The sequence below is a fragment of the Hippocampus zosterae genome, chromosome 17 (assembly GCF_025434085.1).
Source record: "Hippocampus zosterae strain Florida chromosome 17, ASM2543408v3, whole genome shotgun sequence".
Classification (NCBI taxonomy): Eukaryota; Metazoa; Chordata; class Actinopteri; order Syngnathiformes; family Syngnathidae; genus Hippocampus; species Hippocampus zosterae.
In genome coordinates this window covers 12,567,540-12,593,964 of record NC_067467.1, presented here as the reverse complement: position 1 = coordinate 12,593,964, position 26,425 = coordinate 12,567,540, and the positions used below count along the sequence as shown (strand labels likewise).

Here is a 26,425-nt window from a genome sequence, read left to right as displayed (position 1 = left end):
TCGTTTGATATCCGCTGAGAGTTCTTCAATCCTGCGTGCCACAGTGTTACGTGCCAGGCAGACTTTGGCAAACTCTTGCTGCTTCTCAGGGCATATTTTCTTCACCACCGTCATGCAGTCTTTGATAAATTCACCTTTGTTGAAAGGTTTGGAACGTTTAGCGATTAGCGTTGCTACCGCGTAACTCGCCGCTGTGGTGTTCTCGTTTGACTCTCGAGCTCTTGCAAAATACTGCTGCTGTGAGATTAAACGAGCTTCAAACTGCTTCAATTTCTCGATGCGTTCCTTGCCTGTAATCATGTCGTACATGTCAGCGTGTCTTGTTTGGTAATGTCGCTTGACATTATAATCTTTAAAAACAGCCACTGTCTCTTGGCAAATGAGGCAGACACATGTTGATTGTCGCCATTTCAGTAAACTGGGAGGTTAATATGAACACAGAGTGATATCTTGTTAACTCGTGAGTGATGTCTCGTAGAGTGCTACTGCCCTCTAGTGTCTAAATGCTATTACTCATTTAGTGAATGCTATTACTCATATAGCCACTAGAGGGAATCAGTACTCTATGAAACATCACTCACCAGTCTACGAAACCTCAGTCAATGCAACACGTGTTCCATTGCGGCCAACCTGCGGGCCAGACGGCACTGATTTTATGACAGGGGCCGAGGGCCGGATGAAATTCGATTGCAATTGCAAACTTTTACATCAACCTCATGATTTACAACCAGTTTAGAATATTTTGTGCTCACTCATTTCAAAGGAAGTTGATGTATCAAATAAACACTTTGATACTCATGCGTTTCTAATATATTATCCCCGAAAAAGTATTCAAATAAAGCAACACGTACCATCTTTCTGACAACTTTATTGGAAGAATATTTTAAAAGATTTCAAACACTACACTAAGACCCAGTATGCGAGACGGTCAATGATGATGCGCAGTGGCGATATTGCAAACCCAATCAGTTCACAGGATAAATCCACACGTGTTCTCATTGGTTAGTGTTTTGCAGGGAACCAATCATGCGCCTTGTTTGAGTGGGCATGTACAGTACAGAACAGGCATATTTGTTCGGCATGCATGGACACCTCTACAAATTATCCAATTATTTGACTAATTGCAACTACTTTATGTGATTAATCAACAAGCAAAATTATAATTTTTGCACACCTGAGGATTTCAGAAATGAACAGAAACCATTTTTCAGTTCCGTTGGATGACCCAATTGGAAACCTTGGCAACTAATTTTGGGTTCCGTAAAAGTTCATCATGGGAACCCATTTTTCTATTTTGATTTATAATCCTAAAGCCAAACAAAAAAGATTCTTTATTATTTATTTATTTTAAATCTTTTTATTTTTTTTCCATCAAAAATTTAAACAAAATAACCATAAAACATTCTGACTATTTCAGAACTCAAAACCTGTTAGTATCGCTTTGGCACACGAGACACAACTTGCTGGTAACAAGTAGACCCACCTACCTTGGAGTTTTTCTACCTTGGAGTTCTCTGAACGTGCTGCTTTAATCATGACATCGAATATGTCTACACTTTCTGTTTTTGCCACTGTTTCTTGTTTTTTTTCTATACAGTACATCTAAATCGAATCGATCTTAGGTCAGGTAAAGTATTTAAAACTTGAAACACTGACATATCCAGATCATCAGTGTCATAGAATTGACCATTGGCACATTGACACTGAGCTATTTTCACTTGTTTTATACTCGGCCCGTGGTGTTCATCAAATAGTTTGCTGAATTTTTTCGATACATCAATGGATGCTACTTTCTTAACATTACGGTGTGAGCATGTGACTGTAACACAGAAAACGCGGTTGAAACTCGTCGGAGATCGCGGCCGCTGCCATGATTCAATGTTGTTGACAGACAACAGGGCAAACGACGCACGCGCTCAACGTGAATATCGCGAGAGTGAATATCATGACCGTGAAATCCTCAGGCCTGTTGTGACAGCCCTAAGTCAACCCTTAATGTTTTCAGTCTACAATAAATCCAAATTCCAATATTTTACACTGGCTTTTGTGGGTATTTTTGCATGGTCCCACCATTGTGGAAGTGCCTTGAAATAACTTAGAAATTCGATTTTTATTGTTAGTACTGCCACTTAACATGTAAGAACTTTTCCTGTCTGATCCTTGGTGTTCAACTTTAGATTTTCAGTCCTTTTATAACGTCTTGAAGAACTGTCGAGGGCATCTATGTGAGCGGTCAGTCTTCACTGACAGAACAGAGGAATCATCTGCTGTACAGTACTTCCAGGTGAGTGGACCATACAACTAAGAAATTAAACTTACCCGAAAAGAATGAATGCTCGCAAGAATGTCAACACCTCCACTCAGAGCCCTGTGAAGTCATTCAATGCCAGCCAACCCCTTGAGTGCCAGACAATTTAGAGGATTTTGATTTATCTTCGAAGGCCCGCGGAATACTGTCAAGATCATCGTTATTGTCAAATATGCTTTATAATATACAGCACAGATGAAATTTATTTCCTCTCAATACTCAGTGCAAACATGCTGTGCATGAAAACACACACAGCTAAAGATAAAAACTACACTGTATAAAGACATATGTACTAGAAACAATATAAACAACAGTACTTTGTTGACTATTGTGGGTTAAAGTTAGGTAGTGCATTGTGCAATACGCGGATGTTGGATGCTGAGGGGAGGGTCATAGTCTGTGACAGGAGGCAGGGGTAGGGCAGAGGCAGAGGTGGGGAGTGTGGGCAGAGCAGGGAGGGAGTTGAGTCTCCTGACCGCCTGGTGGAAGAAACTGTTCTTGAGCCTGCTGGTTCCAGTACGGAGACCCCGCAATCTCCTCCCCGACGGCAGCAGGCCGAAGAGGCTGTGACATGGGTGGGTGGGGTCACCTGCGATCCGGATGGCTTGGCGGGTTAGACAAGAGTAGTAAATGTCCACAGGTGGGGGGACAGACACACCAATGATCTTCTCAGCTGCAGAGTCTTTTGGCAGGATACAGTGCAAGCGCCATACCACACGGTGATGCAGCTGGACAGGATTGTGCCTGTATAAAATGTTTGCATGATGGGGGGGCCGGGGTTCTTGCTCTCCTCAGTTTGCGGAAGAAATACAGATGCTGGTGGGCTTTTTTGGCCAGTGATGAAGTCCTATGGCTTTATGAACACAGTACCAACCAATAGAAAGATTAGTTAGAACCTCTTCATTCACCCAAATGAGTAAAGTCTCAATGTGCCATATTTCTTTTTTCTTTTTACCAGCACTAGCATTTCAAGTATAACTTGCACAATGCACAATTTTTTGCCTTTATGACAGCTCAGACATATAAACATTACTTTTCTTCAACACAAAAAGCAATTCTGAGAAAGGCACTTTGATGTATTCATCAGTATCCTTTACCAAAAATGTATGAACATTGAACTTTATACCTGTGTGTGCGTGCGTGTGTTTTTGTGTTGTCACATCTTCCCTTACAAAGCATACTTATTTTTGCTCTGGTAAGAACGGAAGCAACCCCCTTGGTTGATATATGTGTGTGTGTGTATATTAAAAGCTTTCACTTAACATTCTTAAAACTCATTCACTCCCAAAGACGTTTTAAGCGTCTTTTCAGACTTGGTCCAGAAATGGCTGGTACTGAATGAGTTATACCATACAGCTGCCACCGGGTAGCAGACTGAACAGCAATGCAGTGAATTGAATCATATCCTGCCAGTTTTAGATCTCTCCCTCCTCCAACACACTTGATTTAATCTATATATATATTGCGCGTCGTCCCGCACGCGTTCTGTCCTTCCATCTGTCCCTTTTCAAAACGTACCTACTTCACCGCGCCGCTGCGCGCCGCTCAGGCAGTGGCTCACTACGATCGCGCGGGCATCTTAGCGAAAAAATGTTGTCTACCCACAAGCATTGCAATGAAATTGTTAGTTATTTAGTAGAGCTAAACATCTCTTTATTTTCGCGATAAGCAATGAAGATGAACAAAAAGTTGAACCAAGCAACAACACTTTTGTGCTTGGTTTTTGGCCCACCTTACCAGCCTTCCGCAGGAATGAGCTGATGAGCCGCCCGGAGGGCGGCGAACCACCACCTTACCAGCCTTCCGCAGGAACTAGCTGATGAGCCGCCCGGAGGGCGGCGAACCAGCAAGTTGATCATAATCGTTTCAGCTTCCTACCGAGCTTGCTGAAGAGCTGATCGCTGTGTTGAAGTAGAAAGATATCTAAAACAGCCAGAAGACTACAGTCATCTCTTTTGCTGGCAGCTGTTGTTTTGCCACGTTTTGACTTTCCATTGATATCTTGGCACTTTGAACAGCAAGCTTTCTTAGTTATGAATGTCTGTGGCTCACACATTCTATGGAGGTGATCAATGATGGTGTTCTGCCCAGTTGTCCAGTCTGCAGTCTTCCCCATTTGACCTGAACTGAGAGGATTGAACCAAACTAGAGCTAATTTCTCCACAGTATCCATATACTGTATTTAGAATTCCTGGTTTCATGGGTTTTATGAGCTGGAAACCCAAATTTTGAAGAAAAAAAAATTACATACTTGGAATTATTTAAATTGGGTTCCAAATGTATAATCTTACAGTATGAAAGTATAACTTTCTGAATGGAAATTAACTTTTCCATGATGTAAATTTTTTGGGGTTGGGGGGGAAGGGTCTGTATTTAATATTCAAACTGATAAACGTCATTGTTTTAGCAAATAATCGTTCATTTAGAATTTTATGGCTGCAACCCATTCCAAAAAAGCTGGGACATGGTCCTTTTCTTTCAACAACATTCAAGAAACATTTGGGGAATGAGGACCCCATTTTTTGAAGCTTTGTGGAATACTTTCCCATTCCTGCCAGATGTACAGCTTCAACTCTTCAACATTCCGGGGTCTCCTTTGTGGTATTTTTTGCTATGCGGCATACATTTTCAATGAGAAACGGGCAGGCAGGGAAACATTAACATGTGCAGAATGTAGTTTGGCGTTGTCTTGATGAAATAAGCACCGTCGTCCATGAACAAGACATTGTTTGGATAGCAGAAAATGTTTCTCCAAAAACTTTCAACATTAATGGTACATTCACAGATATGTAAGTTATCCATGCCATTTGCACTAACACAGCCCCATAACGTTATAGAGGCTGGCTTTTGAACTTTGCGTCCTTAACAGTCCGGATGGTTCTTTTCCTCTTTGGCCCGCAGGACACAGCACCCACAATTTCTGAAAATAGTATGAAATGCGGACTCATCAGGCCACTGAACACTTACCCCACTTTGCATTAGTCCATGTTTGATGAGCTTTGCTTTTAATTTTGTCAAATGCTATTGCCGGGGCGATGCACTATTTGCCAAAGAAAATGACGGTGATGCTGATGTTCTTAACATTTGGGAAAACAAACTTTGCACACACACATCAGGCCTGACAAAATATATATATTTTAGAGTCTTATTTTGTGATTGTCAAAAAAATTGGTCAACCACAAGTTGGCCATGGGCTGCGATGGCCCATTGTAACTGCTTCCGTTTCTACTTTTATCTGGTTTTGTTTGAACAGTAATGAATAGTATTTTTTTTCTTTTTGTCTTTTTAATACTTGCAGTTTTATGGCTACCTCTCACAGCAACAAAATATGATGCAGGACTATGTGCGCACAGGGACCTACCAACGGGCTATTTTGCAGAACCACGCTGATTTCAAGGACAAGGTAATGAGATTTTTTTAACAAAGTCATAATTCATGTAATGACTTGCGCAGCAAAGTCAATTCAGGGTTACATCTTACATAATTTTACTAGTCATTTTTTTACAATGTATTTCAGTCTTGCAAGTGACTTGCACGAACATGGTAACATCTACACACTAAGGGTGTGGAAAATAATTGATACATCGATGCGCACGTGCGCGATGCGAGTGCATCGGCTCATTCACTGGGTACGACGCGATTGACGGGTGAAATCGAGATTCATCACGAACGCATTGGTGGGTATCGGTAAAATCCGATTCAAGCGGCGTTTTATTCATGTTAAACATCACCTATCTGCCCTTTCCTAGGCGCAACGAATTGCACCATCATTGCTTTGCGTTTTGTGTTGAATATGGACGGTAGCCGTGCGTCACATACAGTCCAGTACACAACTAGCGAAACATTATGGAAGTTAGCGCAAGCAGCAGCGAGGAAACTACTATATTTAATGCACCCGCAACATTCAAATCTTTTGTTTGGAAATACTACGACTTCGAAAAGAAAGACGGAAAGCTTGATAAAACCTCCGTAATTTGCAATTAATGTCGCACTAAGGAGCCATACAACGGCAGCACCACAAATATGCAGACCCACTTAAAACGGTGGCACCACATCACCGACAAGTTTCCCGCCCGCCCCCCTGCTTCCCCGCCCAGTTCCCTGTCGGACACCGGAGAAACTCTTGGCAAACCAGGTCAGGATCAGAAAAAAATCGCCACCTATTTTGGGAGTCCCCTTGCAACTCACTGTGACTGCGCAATGGCTATAACTAAGGCCACTGCTTATTTCATATGCAAAGACCTCCAGTCTTACAGCGTGGTGGACAACGAGGGTTTCAGACTGCTCGTGCACGTTTTGGAACCCAGGTATAAAATACCAGACAGGTCTGTGTTCACTTACAAACATATTACCGATCTGTACAACAAAGTGAGAAGTGAGATTACTGTGTCGCTGAACAGTGCGCAAAGAGTTGCACTTACAGTGGACGGGTGGACATCTTGTGCTACAGATTCATATATATATATATATATATATATATAAGAGCTGTCAAACGATTAAAATATTTAATCTAATTAAAAATGCAACTGTCATAATTAACTCAAATGGACAAAAAAATTAATCGTGATTACTCACACATTTTTTATCGTTTCTGAATTTCCTTTGACATTTTTTGTCCTATTTTTCCCCCATTTTAATGCTCTCATCAACATGGAATCACGAATCCGTTTTCTATGTACCAAATGCAAATATTTACTGAAATAACAATTTCGATTTTCAATTTTACATGAAGATTTTTCACTTGGAGCAGTTTTTCACACATAATCTCTCACACAATATTACTGCCCATCAACAACAGTGAAAACAATATTTTGTCACACAACAGCTGCTTTAACAGCTTTTTTTATAAAATCAAAACAGAGCAATATAACATTATAAAGTGCACATCTAAAGTAAACTAGTACTCAGCCTTTAGTAGATTTAAACCATGGTTGCATACTTCGTTTTTCTCAAGTTTACTTTGAACACAGCAGTCTGTTTCTGTATGTTTGTTGAAGAATAACGAGACACCGGACACCAGTGTTCATTATGTGCCGCTGTATTGGAAACTGCCGTCCGTACAAAAAAGCGCACGCACTTCTCCCGTGCTGCTGGGGCAAACCATTCTGAAAGGGGGGGGGGGGGTCACTCCCCCTAACACAGTCAGGCTATGTTGATTGTGTTGGTCCTTCTTGTGCGGAAGTCTCTCTACAGTTTTTGTGTAGACCTCATTTCGAATGACTACACTTGGTTCGATGACTACACTGGAGACGTTTTATTTTCGCTAGGTCGCTACCACTGTCAGACAAACAGAGAAGCTCCACCCGCTCTATTTATATGGACAAGGAACGCTGTAACCTTCCACACAAAATGGTTCCAAACAAGTAACAATCGTGTCAGTGGCATACATCGTATACCTGTATGATACACTGAGAGAGAAGAACAGGTACCTTTGGTCTTGTCAGTGGAGCAATCTGGCAACTTTTTAAAAGTAAACTTTCCATTCAAAAACTCTTTAAGTATCCGTTTTCAGTGTCTCGTGCTGCCGTGGCTGGCAAGACAGACATGGGCGTGGACTTCTGCAGCACGTTTGTTGTTTTGTTCTGGTGTATTTATAGAGCAACGTAACATCCGCTTGTGACGTGTGCCGCGTTAATCTCGCGAGAAAAAAATTAATCCCGTTAAATTTAATTTAAATTAATGGCAATAAAAATGCGCTAAACTGACAGCTCTAATATATATATATATATATATATATATATTTCATATAAGACACTCAGTGAGAGTAGTCTGTTTGTGTTTACACTATAGCAACAGCTGTGAGTCTCAGGTGCCAAATTGTTTACATTTTCTTTGCACAAAACCCAATTGTGAAAGGGCTTAAATAAGTTGTTTTACAAGTTCTACTGCTTATAAGGAATAAAGTGGTATCCTTTTTGTTATACCATACTGGATTCCATCTTTTTAAAAACTTTTTTCTTTGCTTATTTGCATCATGTTTAATTGCACAATATCACAACAAATTGCATTATATCGTATCGGATCGCATTGATTTGAACTTAATGTGTATCGCATCGTATCACATCGTGACGCCGGTGAAACATATAGCATTGTATTGCCAGAAAATTCCATGTATCATTTAAGTATCGCATCGCTGGTAGTGCATAGAGATGTGTATCGAATCGTCCTCAGTGCTGAGATTCACATCCCTACTACACACATGCGGCTACAGGCTACATGTAGTGTATTTTCTTTATTTCATGTTCATAATCATTTTGTTCTTAATATAATGAAATATAAAAAATAGCATTTTTGAGTATTTCGTTGGCACTTTAATGGTAAAGTGTAAATATTTTGCAACAGTATACAGTCAAACCTCAATTTTCGAACGTCTCGGTTCTCGACCAATTCGGTTTTCGCCCAAAAATTTCGAGTTTTTAATGCCTCGGATGACGAACAAATTTCCGTTCTCGAACAACCTGAGCCTACTTGAATGCACCACCATTTGACTCCTCTCGCCTTCCTTACACGAGGAAGTGACGCTTCCTCATATTGCTCTCCATTGTGAGCAGACGTGTTCAATAAACATTTTTATTTTAAAAAGAGCGTGGTTTCGGTTTTCGAACAGCCTTCTGGAACAGATTATGGACGAAAACCGAGATTTGACTGTATATGTGTTTTTTATTTTTTATTTTTGGGGGGGGTGTACACAAAAGGCTAGGGGGTTGATGACTTGCATTGTTTTTCCTCCAGATTGTGCTAGATGTTGGTTGTGGCTCTGGGATCCTGTCTTTCTTTGCGGTCCAGGCAGGAGCAAAGAAGGTCTATGCTGTCGAAGCAAGTACAATGGCTCAGCATGCTGAGGTATATACTCAAATGAAATCTTTAAAAATATAAATGTGACTTGTAAATAGCAGCAAATTCCTATCTGAAAAATGTGGTTTGATCTCACGTCAATCTCACCAATTACAACTTCCTAATCACAAGTGTGCCTTCCCATGTAGGTGCTGGTGAACAGTAACCGTCTTGGGGACCATGTGATTGTCGTACCAGGAAAGGTGGAGGAGGTGACACTTCCTGAACAAGTAGACATCATCATATCTGAGCCCATGGGCTATATGCTTTTCAATGAGCGGATGCTTGAGAGCTACCTACATGCCAAGAAGTTTCTTAAACCCAATGGTAAACTTGATTTTAATGGTAAAACACAAAGTAAGATTGTTTGAAATGATGTGTTAATATACTTGAGTGACATCCTGTTTTTGTGTTTCTGTTGTTTCTTTTGTTTTTAGGTAAAATGTTCCCTACTATCGGGGATGTTCACCTCGCTCCTTTCACAGATGAGCAGCTGTACATGGAGCAGTTCACGAAAGCCAATTTCTGGTGAGGAGAAAGAAAGAGGCAAGAAATGTTGTAGATCAGTTATTCTCAACTGATTCTGGGGGGAGGGGTGGGGGGTCGCAAAAAGCAAGTCAGAAAAAAATGGAAGGAGAGCTAATGTGCAACCATTGTGTTGAAGCATGCATGCACACACCCGTCTTTCTGTCTCTCTGATTCGCAACTGTTTCTGAACTTGAACAGCTGTACATTAAACAAGAATGGCACCGACAAAGCTTCAACAATTAATGTTTTCCGTTCACAAATGTTTGTTGAATGTTGTGAAAATAGAAGGTGATGCAACACAGAGGTGAACCTGACCCTGTCCCGGCTATTTTGGAACATGTTGCAGTCATATGTCAATGATTTGCTAAAAAATAATAACATTTATCAAGTTGAACAATAAATGTCTTTGTAGTACAGCTAAACCTCGGTTTTCGAACGTCTCTGTTCTCGACCAAATCGGTTTTCGAACAAATATTTCGAGTTTTTTTATGTCTCAGATGACGACCGAATTTTGTTTCTCGAACAAACTGAGTCCACTTGAATGCGTCACTTGACTCTTCTCGCCTTCCTTGCACGAGGGAGTGATGCTTCCTCGGGTAGACGAGGAAGTGACGCTTCCTCGTGGAGCGTTCCATTGTGAACAGACGTGCTCAATAAAGATTTTTTTTAAAGAACGTGTTTTCGGTTTTCAAACAAATCGGGTTTTCGAACAGCCTTCTGGAACGGATTATGGTCGAAACCCGAGATATGTATATTCAATTAAATAGAGGCTGAACATGATTTGTAAATCGTATTCTGTTTTATAATGAGCACAACAACCCAACTTTATTGGAATTAGCTTTGTAAAATCCATCACCACAAACCAGCAATATTACAAAATGATGCAGCACTTACAATCACCCAGGAATAATTCAATCACCAAGGCAAAATTAGATTTGGATAAACAGTTCAAACCATCAAGCTGTCTTGACTCAATAGCATATGACTTTTCAAAACTAAATAAAAGCAGATATGTGTCACATATGGGCATGATGTTGAAACATGGAGTTTGTGATGTTTTGTGAAACGCTGCTGACGTAGCAAGACCCTGTTTGACAAGAAAACAAAGTTGTTTTGGAAGGTTTAAGAATGCACAAAAGTCACATTAGGCCTGGTACTTTTTTTAAAATCACAATTTAAAGTTGTATCCTATTTAAAAAAAAATTAATCCCAATATGTCAGTACCCCAAAGTGGCCCGGGCTGCGAGGGCCCTTCAAATCAATATTAATTCGTATTTGCAGCATTTTAAGGATTAACTGATGGCTCATTATATCTCTCCCCCCTCCATCAAACTTATGTCTCATTATCTCCCCCCCTCAGGTACCAGCCCTCTTTCCACGGTGTAGATCTCTCCGCGCTGCGAGGTGCAGCAGTCGATGAGTATTTCCGCCAGCCAATTGTGGTATGTATTGTAGATCAGGGATCCTCAATAGGCAAAGTCTGGTCTTGTAACTTTTCTGGTCAGTGTGGTAATAAATGTATGCACATAGAAAATGCACAGACTGGTTGTGTGCATTGTAATGCCCATGTGAAATGACTGAACCGATCAAGTAGTTGAGAAGCAGCTTCGTGGAGTAGTGGGTGAATGCAGGAACTTACTTCCTTGGACACCAGAAAGTAAGTTCAGGATCAAGAGATTGTTTTGATTTAAACCACACCAGCTGACAAAAAGCTGTGTCGAAACTGTTCTTCCACTTTATTTGGGTCAGGTTGTGGAAGCAGCAGACTAAATTGAGGATCCCAGACCACCCTCTCCCAGCCACTCTCTCCGTCTTTTATTGGGAAATCCCAAGACGTTTTAAGCTTGTCAGGAGCCTTAGTCTCTTTAGTGTGTCCTGGGACTTCCCGGGATGTGAACGAAGCATGTCATGAGGCAAGCATCCAGTGGGCATTCGAACATTTGGGTGCACTGGGTGCAGATGAGCAGCGGCTCTCCTTTGACCTCCTGAATTACGAAATTACTTATGTTGCTCTTTCCGTCAGTCCCTGGGACCAATGCTGGTCAAGTTACTTCCAAAATGTGGTACATTATGTATCGCAATTCTTTTTACTGTATTATTGTCTGTGTAGAATAAGTGATTAATTACTTTTCATTTACTTTTTAGTTCATTTTAAATTCTCATATAGGGGAGGAAAGGGGGGGGGTCATAAAATGAAAATCGAATGAGGTCCATATTGCATCTGCAAATAGTGGTTACTGCGAATAGCTTAATTTCAATCATGTCATGGTGTTGAATAATTAAACAACCCCAAACCTTTACACGACATGAGACAAACTCGTTTTGTGACTCATTTATTTAACTCCTTAGCTATAAAGTGGGGCCACACAAAGATTGAGCAAAAAAGTCTGTGAAATTAAACATACTAATTGTTTATACTATTTCACTTATAAAAGTAAACAAATAAGGTTTTACAGCAACTTGACAGGAACATGTTTTGTAATTAAATGGACTGAAAACGGGTCCTCAAGTACCTTGATTCAATTACCTCTGTTGGGGGGGAAAAAATGCTCTTTCTGCTTACCTGCCATGAGTACACGCTTTACTTGCACACTCAGGAAGAAGTCAAGTTAACTGCAGCAACAATTGTTCAAGCTATTCATGACAGTAACACTCCGTCAACACGATAAGAAGGCACAGTTAAAAAAAAAACTTACTTTACCAAATAATATATACTGTATAGATCAGGGGTCTCCAACGTGGTGCCCGCGAGCACCAGGTAGCCCGTGAGGACCACACCAGTAGCCCGCCAGTGCTAGGATTGTGATTTGCTCGTAGAAATTATGATTTAAAAATGCAAACATGGGCCGTATTATAGATTCTATAGCTACCTATTTAGCTATCTAACTAGCTAGCTACAGTATATATCTAGCTAGCTAATGTTCTAATATTATTAAATGTAATTTGTACAAATGTTATTTCAGACGCGTATCAATTTGGTAGCCCTTCACACAATCAGGACACATGAAGTAGCTCTCACTCTCAAAAAGTTTGGTGACCCCTGGTATAGATCAAGCTATGGTACTGTTTTATTTTGAAGTTGTTTCTAGCAGTGCGTCTCGACGTAACGTTTGACTTGAATTCGTCTTCCAGAATGTTTAGGGCAGGGGTGGCCAAACTTTTTGGATCGAAGATCTACTTTTCGATCAACTAGCCTCTCGGGATCTACTCTAACCGGCGAGCGCATGCGCACACGCACACACACGCATGCACGCACGCACACAAACACACACACTTACGCGCACACCATGATGAGAAACAGCCTGAAACGGAGGCATGCGACACACTTTTGCAGGCTGTTAACTATAAATTTAAGATTTACCTGCTTTATTTTATTTATTTATTTTTTTAGTGAAAATAAGACTGATAAGATGATAAGTGGGGCGGCCCGGTAGTCCAGTGGTTAGCACGTCGGCTTCACAGTGCAGAGGTACCGGGTTCGATTCCAGCTCCGGCCTCCCTGTGTGGAGTTTGCATGTTCTCCCCGGGCCTGCGTGGGTTTTCTCCGGGTGCTCCGGTTTCCTCCCACATTCCAAAAATATGCATGGCAGGCTGATTGAACACTCTAAATTGTCCCTAGGTGTGAGTGTGAGTGCGAATGGTTGTTCGTGCCCTGCGATTGGCTGGCGACCGATTCAGGGTGTCCCCCGCCTACTGCCCGGAGACAGCTGGGATAGGCTCCAGCACCCCCCCCCCCCCCCCCCCCCCCGCGACCCTAGTGAGGATCAAGCGGTACGGAAGATGAATGAATGAATGAAGATGATAAGTGTGCAGTGTATATTAACACAAAAAATATATTACTAACATGTACAAAGACACACAAATGGTTGTTTGTTTTTTTTCTTCTCGACACTCCTCGGATCTACTTGGGACGTGTCTTAGATCTACCGGTAGATCAGGATCTACCTAATGGGCACCCCTGGTTTAGGGTGTTTATTACCATAACAAGTTGCTATCGACAACAACATCACAACGTTCTCCTGAAATAATGTTGAAACGCTGATTAAGGGTGCTAAAAAAAAGACTTCATTACGCTAATGCTGTATTGTACGGCACATGTTGTCAGCGTTTAGTACTCAGGTAGTTTATAGAACTAAATGACGATACGGTTGCTGTTGCCGCTGAACCCTTTTTAATAAATCAGGATTGCTCAAACGTGTTGTTTTAGCTTTGACTCAGCTGTATAAATAGTATACATCTTTAATGTTTTTCACGTGAGAGTTTACAGGACGGTCTGACTCAATTTTTGACTGGAGTAGTCTTGACTGCAATGTTAATAATTAATAAAACGTCCAGCCAGGATCATGTTTGAGAGGAAGAATAGTAGCAGGAGTAAAAGAAGAGAACATGGTGGAAAGTCGGTCCGTGTGGAGTGGGCATGCAGAAGGCGAAAAGAACATGGAGACAGTATAGATGGATCAAGCAAGACACCTGACCCACGGGGATTGTTTTTTTTGTGGGGGTTGAAAAGCCTCCTTGTCTAAACATGATGACAGCAATCAAGTGTGGCTTTGGGGGAGGAAATGACACTTCATCCCAGAAACGTAACAAGCAGGCATCAAGCGAGGTTCCACATGGGTATGGCTCGCATGGCTCACGATGCTTTTCGCTCGAAACCTCTTCTGACAATAGCGATGAAGACGATGAATATGCGCTGGATCCAGATATGTCTGAGTGCTTCCCTTCAGTCTTGGAGTGGAAGCAGCAGGGACTCAGGGAGTCTTCGCTCAACGCTTGAGAACGAGGAGGTAAGAGCTAACGAGCATGCAAGTTCTCCGTCGTAGCTCACCCTTCATGCCCTCATCAGTCAATTACATGCACGTCATTTTGTCCCACTGCACTGTAAGGTTGCCGGTAATACTAATAATATATATATACAGGTCAGCTTGTAGATGTGGACAAATAAAGGTGGCGTTTATGTGCAGTGTTGCTAGCTAGATAGGCGGACATATAGTCATTGTTTCAGTTCATTGCACAAGACAAGAAGATTTGGTTCGGTCAGTTATTTAAAAAAAAAAACATTGCTGCTCTCTTCATTTAGTCAGTCAATTGGATGGTGAGCAATGAGGACTGAATCACTTATGTAAGCATTGTGCGTATGTGTGACACAGAGAGAGAGCGATATAAACAGAAAGATGAAGGGATGAAATGTCACTCTGTACAGTAAAAAATGAGTGGTAATTGTATGCATTTCTATAAATTACAGATTCCATCCAGGAGCCCAAGAGATCCCCCTTGTGTTGTTGCAAAGAAAGATGAAGAAAAAGTATTATACTTAACATTCTAGTAATAATATAGATTTTTTATGTCATTGTTTATATTTTTTAAAATTTACCATTTGTGCATGTAGAATTGGTGAGGATCATTCGAGTTCCCAGCCAAAAACATCCCTTCACAGCAACCGCTGAACAACTGAACTCTGACCAGCCAGCTGACTTACTGCAGCTGTTCATAACCAACGAGCTGCCATCACTAAAAGGCCACCTCACAAAGAAAATGCCGGGTCTTCTTGCGCCTGAAAGTAGAATGTGGTGTGAAATTTTGAAACATTTTTTAAAATTTTGTGCCACACACACAAAAAAAGTTGTGTAATTTTTAAGCGCACACCTGCTTAGTAAGTCAGTCAGTCACTCACTCACTCACACCTGTATATTGTTTAGTTCAGTAGTTCAATGTACAAATAAATGATTTTGCGAAAGCCCTCTTTGTAGTCTTGTTATTTTTGCAGACTGAGACCATTATTTGAGCTGTCACAGAAGTAAAAAGTAGTTGTTAGTCTCAGCCAGGGGTCGGCAACCCATGGCTCTTTCAAAAAATGTTGAAAGAGCCATATAGGACAACCCCCCCCCCCCCCCCAAATATTGTATGTCTGGAGCCGCAAAAAAATAAAAGCCTGCTATAAAACTTTCAATGAATGAAACACGTGCTGTATGTATGTAGGAGACTGGACTGTCTCAGAATTGTTTGTTATTCATTCTTTTGTTGTGTGTTCACAAACGCCCCCATAGAATTTATTTTGTGATTTCCTTGCCTGATTTTTTGTTTTGGTGCATTATTTTCGCTTTTCTTAGTGTCAGTGAAGTGATCATTCATTTCCGTTTTTCGGAGGCTGTCTTTGAACGCCTCTCAAGTCAAACGAGAAGAGAGAAGGCACGGGGTCGGACAGACGTGACGTGTCTGTGTTTGTTGGGACTGTCAAAAACATAAAGTGTATGTTTTAAAAAAACAACACCACAGCTCTCCTTTTTCGTAGCTGCAACATGTATCTATATCTATTTGAGCTGTTTGAGCCTACTTTCAAATTTTTTTTCCATTTTCAAACATTTTTTAAATAAAATCCCAGGGAGCCACTAGATGTCGCTAAAGAGCCACATGCGGCTCTGCAGCCAAGTGTTGCTGACCCCCGGTCTCAGCTGTACTTGAAATGCTTCTCCAAAAAGCTGGTTTTCTTAATTTCTTTCATCAGAAATGGGGATTTTGATTAAACTTTGCTATATTCCAGTGCTGATCTCTGAAGAATGGAAAGAGATCGAAACATACTTTTTTTGCTCAGGATTTTTTTCTGATGAAACAATAGAGTCCAATCTTTCTTTTGGTGGGTTCCATATTTATAGAGCCATAGACTTCAATATTCTGTAGGCCTTGTAAGATCAGCCAAAATCTAGTATAGCAGCTGGTAAACGGTGTTGCTCCAGTGAAAATGGCTGGGATTAAATGTTAACTACGTAAAAATTCTCTCCTTAATAACTGATTATTCACTGGAATTTTCAATAGATTATCCAAATACCCAAATTTTTGATAGCTGCAGCCCGAAAATGATTTTGGAAAGTGAGTGTACAGTATATCCCACCCTGAAACAGGTGTCATAAAAGAACATGAGAAAAGCATATATAACGACTTACATTGAACAATTTCAAAATTTGGTTTATTTCAGTCCCCGGAGACTGAAGAGTATAAGAATACCATACTTGATTTGTTTCTTAAACTGACATGTGGAAACACCAAAAAAAAATCTTGATCTTGAAAACTCTGCTTCCTCAATTGGTATGGTAAAGTAGAACAACCAGTAAATTTAAACTTTTGACATTTCGGCTCACACCCTTCTTCACCACGTCATCGACGCAGACACTGTAAAGCCCGTATCTCACTGAGTGGCGCAGGTTTGCAAGTGTTTGCGCGCGTAGCGAATGCTGTTTAGTTGTTGGGGTTTGTACAGGATCGCAAACGTTCACAATGATGCCAAAGCTGTAGTCGTTGCAAAGGTTTTTTTGTTGTCGTCACGAAATTTCCACTGCGTTCAAAAAATTTTTGCGTCACAAAGTTATTTTTGCAACCGTTAAAATTGTTGCGCACATGAGGCGAATGTCTTTGCAATAATTGTTGATTTTGAATGAACCCTGACGAAAAATGGACATTTAGGCTTTGCACAAACATTAGCCGCTCAATGAGATATGCCAGGCTATGTCATTCTTCCCTCATTCATGAACAAGCCCCAAATATACATGTGTGAACAGCATTGTTGGTATCGGTTTGTTAATGAAATAAAAACACAGTTGTCACAGAAATAACTTTTGGCAATGCACATCAGGTTTATGGTCACAGATGCAAAAATTAAGCATACCAAGAAAAGAACACTGTCCAGATTGTGAAAGATGGAAGGAGGCTCTTTTATGTTCTTGGGTTGCTTTGCTCCATTTGACACAGGAGGGGTGTTGTTAGTGTAGTTTGTTCCTTTGTTGTGTATTCACAACCCCCCGCTCGCCATATAATTTATTTTGTGATTTCCTCTCTTGATTTTCTGTTTGGCGCCTTGCATGTTTGCTTTTCTGAGTGTCATTGAAGTCATCGTTGATTTACGTTTTCGGGGTGCGGTCACTCTCGAGCAGAAGGCACGGAGACAGAGAAGGAGAAGGAGGTGCCTGTCCAGTAGTCGCTTGAGTTGTGGATACGTTTTAAAAAGAACCAACACGACAGCTCATTTGTTTTCTGTCGTTTTGCTCCGCTGCAGAAACTGCCGTATGAACGCAAATGGGGCTGCACCGACGCTGTGCCGTTGCAGACACGCTCAGCGGCTTTGTACGTGTGAACGCTCCACAAAATTTGCTGCGGTGTAAAATATATCCCAACAAAATACGTTGGTGCAGCGCCGGAGCAAATGTGTGCCATGTGAACACTCCTAGATTTTCTTGAGTTTGTGTAGAGTGCAATCAAATCTCAAGGCTGTCAAGGTATCATAGAGAGAAATGTGCTGCAAAGTTTTAGAAAGGTTGGTTTCAGTCACATATCATGGGTCTTGCAACAGGATCATGGCTAAAAACGCTCAATAATGGCTATGCAAAATGTTGGACAATTTGGGAGTGTGACCTTCTATCAGGCCGAATCTAAATCCGATGTGAGGAAGCAGCCGAAACATGCTCTCTGGAGAAAACAACCTTCCAACCTGATACAACTAGAACACATTTTCTCATGTAGAGTTTGCAAAAAATACCTGCTGTGAGGTGCAAAGGTTTCACTGAAAGTTTGAAAAATCATTTGCTTGCAGACATTGCCTCCAAAAATGCGCAACAATTTTTTTTGGTGGGGGCGGGAGGATTATAAATCAAACTTTTTTTTCATAGTTCGGTTTTTAGTTTCCTAGTTTCATCTTCTATTAATACTCACTTGCGCATAATATATTAAAATTAGTGCTCTGATTGGTATCCCAAATCCTCATTCCCTTGACTTTATTTTGGCAATTGGCAAATACTTTTGATGCATTGCTGCCTTTGGCCAGTTACGCATCAAAAGGTAGGCACCGCATTTTCACGACCACAAGACGCACTTAAGTCTTAAATTTTTTTAAAATCCAAAATGGACATGCCGTGTCGTATAGACACCGATTTCCAAAATCTGTGAATGGTGTGTGACTTCGTGGAGCGCTGCACTTGACTGACTGATGTTGTACCGACATGCTGCTGATATAAAGGAAAGGCTAAATAAAATATAAGAAAAATTAAAAACTGAAAATTTAACATTACAATTGAATACAATTATTTTGTTTTGTGTGCTTTTTGCCATGTACCCAATCTTTATGGACACTTTATACATCTGTTCGTCAACATGTGCTTTCTAACTTCATAAAATAGCCATTAATTGCATTACTGCCAGTGTTTGTACCGCCTCGTTTGCCATTTTCTCTCAGCTTCCCAATTGCTTTCATTTCATATTCATGGTGATTACAAGTCAAACAATAATTGATTACATTTCAAACCCAAATTTGAGAATGACTGTAAACTTTCAAGAAGTCCATATGATGAATATTATGGAACAACAAAACACATCTGTCATACATTACAATACTTGGCTCAGGTGAAACATGGGTGGATCAAAATGAAATGTGCTCGCTTTATTGTGCATCAGATGATTCTCATTTCTTGTTCATATTTGAAGTCTATGAATGGAAACATTTGTCTTCATTCGGATTTGGCCTCGTGGTTGTTATACTTGAGGAGGGAAGTGCATTGCTACGTACACATAGTTTAAATGTTAGATTACTTTTGCTCGATGGGATGAGCTCAGATCTCCATCCACAGGACACATTTGATATCCGTATCCTGATGGCAAAGTCAGTCAAATACACAGTCAACTTTCTGGAGGCCAAAGAAGAGGATCTTTACAGGTATGTGTTCACACATTCATTCGAGGTGTATGTAAGAGAGGGTTGATATTAGTTTAAGAAATTCTTTAATTGTCTTTTGTTACCTTTTTCCCCTTGTCTTTTAGGATAGAGATCCCCTTTAAGTTCCACATGATGCACTCAGGCCTTGTCCATGGTCTGGCTTTCTGGTTTGACGTAGCATTCATGGGATCAGCGTAAGTCACATAGTAGATCATTAGAAATATAATGCCTCCCCTATTTTGGCTTGGTGTTTGGTGCAATCAAACCACTTCTGCCTGAAATTTGTCCCATACCTTTTTTTCCTGTTATTCAAGCCCATTGCTGTTCTCTCCCGACAGTATGACTGTATGGCTGTCCACCGCACCTACAGAACCTCTAACTCACTGGTATCAGGTACGCTGTTTGCTGCAGTCTCCTCTCTTCACAAAGGCTGGGGATACGCTGTCTGGTACTGCACTACTGATCGCCAACAAGAGGTATGATTGTTGTCTCTGAATAAGGAAACTGACAAAACAGAAATTGGACACTGGGTATACGTTGACTTAATAAGTGTCTGTCAAGTTTTTCATTTTCAAAAAACAAATACAGTGGTACCTCTACTTATGAAATTAATATGTTCTGGAAGAAATTTCTTAACTAGAACATTTTGTAAGTATAAATGCGTTTTCTATGGAAATGCCCTAATCCGTTCCAAGCCCCCTCAAAATTCAGACAAATGTTTTATGAAGCATTAAAATACATCAATATATGTAACAAATACCTGTACATGTTACAATTCGATTATTGCACAATGAATGAGATTTGTGGATAATGTAAAAAAAAAAGATTAAAGGATAAAAATGATGGTCATTTAACTTTTAACTGCGACCTCCTCGTTTTTTGCCCTCTTTAGTCATCTTCTCTCTCAGAATAGCTTTTTACCCGGTGTTTTGTAAAAGACTCATCCGAGGACGTTTTCTTTTGTCGGCTTTTAACAATCCTTCGAAAATGTCCACGGCAAACATCAGCATAGTGAGCAATCGCCCAACTGGTGAACACTTCTTCTTGATTTATAGAACACTTTGAAACAACCATTGTTCCGTACGTACTTGTCCATGTCGTAAAAGTCTGTCTTAGAAGATCACAGATTTAATAACAACAAAACAGCAAACAACATAAAACACTTAAAAAATGCCAAGTCTCGTGTCGAGTAAAGCGCTTAGTCCTCGGTATCTCCAGTAGCAGTCGGGTTCACTGACCTGAGTCACCAAACATGGTGGAGAGCTTTAAAATGTACAGGGAGCCCGTCAATGGGGGCTAGAATTTGAGTTAAGAGGTGAACAGCAGCCATTTGGACCAACTGGGGACACTTGAGAGAGGACTGGCTGACTCCAAAATAAAATACATGATATTAATCCAGGTGAGATGTAACAAAAACATGGATACTGCTTCTAAGTGATGTTGAGCAAGCAGAGGCTTTGCCTTAGTCATCTCTCTAAAATGAAAAAAGATGGAATTTACACTACCACATATTTGCTGGTACATTTATAAACACTGTCCAATTTAAAACCCAAGTTTGAGACTGTTGATTTTAGAGAACATGCCAGGGACATGGGACCAACAACCATCATAAGTTCTGTTTTCCTTTTATTGTAATTCTTTGTCATCCGGACCTTACTGATCAAGTGATCAAATGAAAAATCTTTCCCAACAGACAAAGTTATGACATCAGTATTGCTGCTCAGGTGGACCAGACTGGATCAAAGTCCAGCAACCTCTTGGATTTAAAGAACCCTTTTTTCAGGTGAGTTTATAACAACAGACTAGGTGATATACCAATCGGTGACCAACGGTTGGTTGTATGGCTGGTGCGGCATGGAAATTAGAGAAATTTTCAAATTTACATAATGAACCAAACAGAGAGGTGTGTTTGTCATTAAATCTGCAGCCCTGATATTAAAAACTGGTGAAGAGGTATTTTTTCTCACCTGATATTTAAAGTAAATCTCAAATCTCTGGCCAGTAAATATTCAAATTTATCTGTCGCTGCATTATGAAGGCATTGAGTTGATCAAAGCTGGACTGTTTTGCCTCTCATCCAAGCAGCTTCAGATTAATCTCAGGCTTCCTTTTAGAAATTATAGTTTTGTCCCAAATGCTTAATAGGCCTGTCGGGCCACCAGTCTTTTCTTGCGCCTATGCCAGGGATCTTTAGTGCACCCTGTTTGGGTGCTCAGACACCAGAGTTTTACAGTGTGGCGAATGCAAAGAATTCTAAGTTGTAAATGTGCAATGAGCCGAAGTCCCCATGACCTTAATTATTTAAGATTGGGGTGCATGGGCAGCTGACTGGGTTCCAGTCACTTGAATGACCGCTGCAACGGGGTCATCTGGGTCAAGTTGCAGCAACATTTGTCACGGTGATTCATCAGAATTTGCGGCACCGCAATGGCCATGCCTTTCTCCAAAAAGTCACAATTTCCGCCATAGACCAAGATCAACATCTTGAGGCTTTTCAGAAAAATTTTCAGTTGGATTCATTCAACGGGCTCCGTGCATCATAAATGAATGAAATATAGATGGTTTTGCCAGGCATGATGTGTGTGGAAAGTTTCATAAGTTGCGAACCTCAAGATCAGCGTTGTTTAATTAGCGAGCTGCGCTTTGTCACGGCAACGTTTTGGAAAATTCACAAACTTTGTGTGGCAACATCATAAAGGCCTAATTACTCTTTTGAGCAAATATGAGGTCAATATTTTTTATCTGCTGGTGAAATTTCAAAGTTGGAAATACAGCACACCCGCGCATGACCCTAGTGAGGATATGCAGTGCAGAAAATGGATGAATGGGTGGACAGACTGTAGGCCACCAAGTCTCCAGTGAGGAAGCAGACTCGACAGCCGAGTGAGCCCGCATTTGTCGCGTCATTTTCGGATCAGTGGTACGGGTGTACCCACTGCAGTGGCCTTGAGGACAAAAAGTAAGTCAAGCTTACACTTATGAATTAAATCTAATATATTCCAACAGATGCGAAAAAGCTCTCAGAATGGATTGTGTTTGTGTGTCTTGGTGACTTATAAAAGAAAACAGACATGAGAGAAACTGCGCATCGGGCCCTCATTTCTTGCTCTTTTAAATCAGCTATTGAAATGCTACTTATTTTGTGATATTATTAAAGATTTGAACTGGGCCTAAGAACAGCGGTCGACATAAATTTTGAGGCTGATTGATCCCCATTAATTTCACAATAATCCCTCGTTTTTTGCGGTTATTGGGGCCCAGAAACCCTCTGTGAAAGTTGAAAAACCGCATGGTAGGATTTAGCCAACCCTAGGAATTTTCGTGTCTGTATTCACCAGCATGTTTAAAATAGGTAAACAGTATTTATACTTTTCATATTTGAGACATAGATTACAACAAGTATTTACCTAAATCTTTAATTAGAAAAACATACAATAATTAACATGAATCAACATTGCCTTCTGAGAGTGGCGAAGAGGTTTGTTTTGTTGGTGAAGACGGCGGCTCTCCCTTGACTCGTACAGGCTTTAATTCACTTGGAGACTCTTCTACTGGAGGCGCTGATGGTTTAGCTGAGCTTTTTAAATTGGAGAAAAACATGGTGATCGGTAGCGCTTTGACATTCATCTTGTCTTCTTTTTAGTTAAAATTGGTTGAAGGTTTCTTTTTTGATTAGACAATGGTCTTCTTTTATTGAAGCAAAAAACTCTTACCGAAGTGACAGTTTTGGCTGTCACTTCAGCCTTCATCTGAGCTGTCACTGTGACGTGTCAAAAAATAAAATAAAATAGCCGACCAGGTCAGGAAACCTTCAGAATAAGGCTCCCTGACCGAATCAAGGCTGCGGATCAGCACTGGGTAAATATGTTGTCTGGAAAATGTTGTCATAGTGATATGCCGACCAATAAATAGTCCCTTGAATAAAACTAAATATACTTTTCGAAGCTTGTAGGCTTCTTGACCACGAGGCTGAGCAGGTTTTCTTGAGGAAACCCTGTTCATACCACATCTTGAATGGTTGTCCACTTTTTGTAATTTCTAAGGTTACATATGACTTTAATATTTGGCTTTCATTTGGAGAAAATTTTTGAATACACTGGCTTGTAGCTGTCACATTTTTTCCAAAACACACCTGCAACTTTATTTTGTCCTCCTGGATGAAGTCTGTATTCCAGCATTCACATAACTCCTAGACAGTGCTGTGAATAGTATTTCCCCCATTTCTGATTTCTGTGTTCTTTTCATATTTATCACATAAAGGTTTCAGTTCATCAAACTAATTTTAATATTACACAGAAATACAAAAGTAATTGCATAAATCACATCAATAGAATCTGTCAGACAAAATTAAATAGGCTACAAGATCTCAAGAAAGAAATGCATCATGCCACGATCGGTAGAAATTTGAGAAGTTCGAAAAAGTTATTGAAATCTATCAGTCTGGAAAAGGTTACAAAGTCATTTCCAAGGCTCTGGGCCTTCAGCAAACCACTGTCAGAGCCATTATCCACTAACTGGGAACAGTAGCATACATTTCCTGGAGTGGCCGACCAGTTAAAATTACTGAAAAATTAAGAGTGCTATGACGACTCATGCAGAAGATTGCAAAGAAACCTAGCACACCCAAAGATCTCCAGACCTCCTACCATAAGAAAGTAACCGGCCAAATATGGCATTCGTGGGAGAGTTCCAAGTTAAAACCACTTCTGTCCAAAAATAACACAAAGGCTTGTCTCACATTTGCCAAAAGACATCTTGATGATCCTCAAGACTTTTGTAAAAACATTCTGTGGGTTGATGAGTCTAAAATTGAACTTTGTGGAAGACGTGTGGCCCATTACGTCAGTGGTAAAAATCGCACAGCATTTGATAAAAAGAACATGATGCCAACAGTGAAGCATGGTGGTGGCAGTGTGATGGTCTGTTGCTGCTTTGCTTTCTCAGGACCAGGACAACTTGCTGTGATTGATGGGACAATGAGTCTACCAGAAAATCCTGAAGGAGAACTTCGGACAATCAATTTGCTCCCTCAAACTCAAGAGCTCTTGGATCACACAGCAGCACAACGACCCGAAACACGCCCACAAGACCACCTCTGAATGGCTAAAAAAAAAACAAAATCAAGATTTTGGAGTGGTCAACTCAAAGTCCGGATTTGAATCAAATTGTCATACTTTGGCATTACCTTAAATGGGCAGTTCATGCTTTAAAAAAACCCTCCAGTATGGCGGTGTTGAAGCAATTCTACAAAGAAGATTGGGCCAAAATTTCTTCCTCAGTGATATGAAAGACTCATCACCGTTTGTTACAAACGCTTGATTTCAGTTATTGCTGCCAATGGTGGCACAACCAATTATTAGATTCGGGGTGCAATTACTTTTTCACATAGGGACAGGTAGGTTTAGATTTTTTTGGTGTGTGTCTAAATAAATTTAATTGGCATCTAGAAACTGCATTTTGTGTTTCCTTGGGTTGTCCCTGCGTGATATTAAAATTTGGTTTGATGAATTGAAGTCTGATAAATACGCAAAGCACACAGAAATTCGGAAGGGGGCAAATATTTTTTCACAGCGCTTTTCAAACTTTTTTTCCTCACAAGGTAACCATAATAAGTGTTGCAGAAAAGGTTTTCCCAAACCTAAAAAAAAAAAAAAAAAAAAAAGTCCACTGCCAGACAGGCTGTGATGCGAGCGCTTCACAGGGTTCCCAAGGGTCCTTTAAAAATTAATAAGAATCCATAAAAAAGAAGTTGTAAAATTATGTTCTTAATTGTCCTTAATTTTCAGGGAAAGCTTCTAAACTCAATATCAATCCTTAAAAATTTACCTGTGCTGTTCATTTAATTTGTGTATGTCATTTTCCCCACCCTTCCAATTAATAGTTCTGTCGGAAAATGCGCCTGGCGCCCTTCCACTCAAACCCCGCTGTCGGGGGACATGCCTTCCTGGTTCCCGCTCTGCTTTTCCCGCCGTCTCCGATCAGTTCCGATGATGACTTTGGGTCATTTTGGGCCAATTTGACATACAGTATGTCAAATAAAGGGTTAGCTGATTGCTCCTAAAATAAAGATGTGCCCTTCCTTTGGCAGCAATGATTTGAACACCAGATCAGTGATATATGGCTTTCTGTTCATTAAATCCACCGTGAATCCCCTTCTAAATAGAGAAAAATTCGATTAAAAATGGCTAAATTAGCCCTCAAAAGTCCTTAAAAGGTCCATAAATAAAAAAGCAAGTGGAAGAGTGGGAACCCTGCTTCAGCACCACCAGCCTCCTCATCCGACAACAAGACATCCCGGGATCCATATAGCCGTGAATATGACATCCAGACTCTATCTGGCTAGCTGTCTAGCTAGCTATCTAGCTATTTGTCCCTCTCTCTCCTTCCATCTCTCCATCCACGCATACACAGTGTATCTGTCCAAAGGAAATGGATATAATCTAATCCGCTTCACTTACAGGCTTCCACCTTTGTATGTAGCAGTTAATTATTTATTATATGCTAAAGCAGGGGTGGATGAGATCCGCCCGGAGTTCCTCAAGGCTCTGGATGTTGGGGCTGTCCTGGTTGACACGCCTCTGCAACATCGCGTGGTCAGCGGGGAGAGTGCCTCTGGATTGGCAGACCGGGGTGGTGGTCCCTCCTTTAAAAAAGGGGGACCTGCGGGTGTGTTCCAACTACAGAGGGATCACACTCCTCAGCCTCCTTGGTAAGGTCTATTTAGGGGTGCTGGAGAGGAGGGTCCGTCAGGAAGTCGAGTCTCAGATTGTGTGAATCAGCACCTCCAAATCTGAAACGATGGTTCTCCGTCGGAAAAGGGTGGAGTGCCCCCTCCGTGTCGAGGAGATCTTGCCTCAAGTGGAGGAGTTTAAGTATCTTTGGGTCTTGTTCACGAGTGAGGGCAAGAGGGAGCGAGAGATCGACAGCCGGATCGGTGCAGCGTCTGCTGTGAGTCAGAGTCGAGCCGCTTCTCCTCCACATTGAGAGGAGCCAGATGAGAGGTAGTTTGGGCATCTGATTCAGATGCCTCCTGAATGCCTCCCTGGTGAGGTGTTCCG

At 40.9% G+C, this 26,425-nt stretch overlaps 1 protein-coding gene across 5 annotated transcripts in view; it reads left to right on the top strand.

Annotated features, from left to right (window-relative positions):
- The window catches only part of carm1 (coactivator-associated arginine methyltransferase 1), a 57,162-nt gene that overhangs the window by 14,043 nt on the left and 16,694 nt on the right, over nucleotides 1-26,425 (top strand). For all 5 annotated transcript variants that reach the window (XM_052049661.1, XM_052049662.1, XM_052049664.1 and 2 more), the window contains exons 3-12: nucleotides 2,178-2,284; nucleotides 5,607-5,711; nucleotides 9,041-9,151; nucleotides 9,292-9,469; nucleotides 9,580-9,670; nucleotides 11,031-11,112; nucleotides 19,282-19,367; nucleotides 19,472-19,561; nucleotides 19,706-19,843; nucleotides 21,061-21,150. In XM_052049661.1, coding sequence (XP_051905621.1) covers nucleotides 2,178-2,284; nucleotides 5,607-5,711; nucleotides 9,041-9,151; nucleotides 9,292-9,469; nucleotides 9,580-9,670; nucleotides 11,031-11,112; nucleotides 19,282-19,367; nucleotides 19,472-19,561; nucleotides 19,706-19,843; nucleotides 21,061-21,150 — 1,078 coding nt within the window. The remainder of the gene's footprint in view (nucleotides 1-2,177; nucleotides 2,285-5,606; nucleotides 5,712-9,040; nucleotides 9,152-9,291; nucleotides 9,470-9,579; nucleotides 9,671-11,030; nucleotides 11,113-19,281; nucleotides 19,368-19,471; nucleotides 19,562-19,705; nucleotides 19,844-21,060; nucleotides 21,151-26,425) is intronic.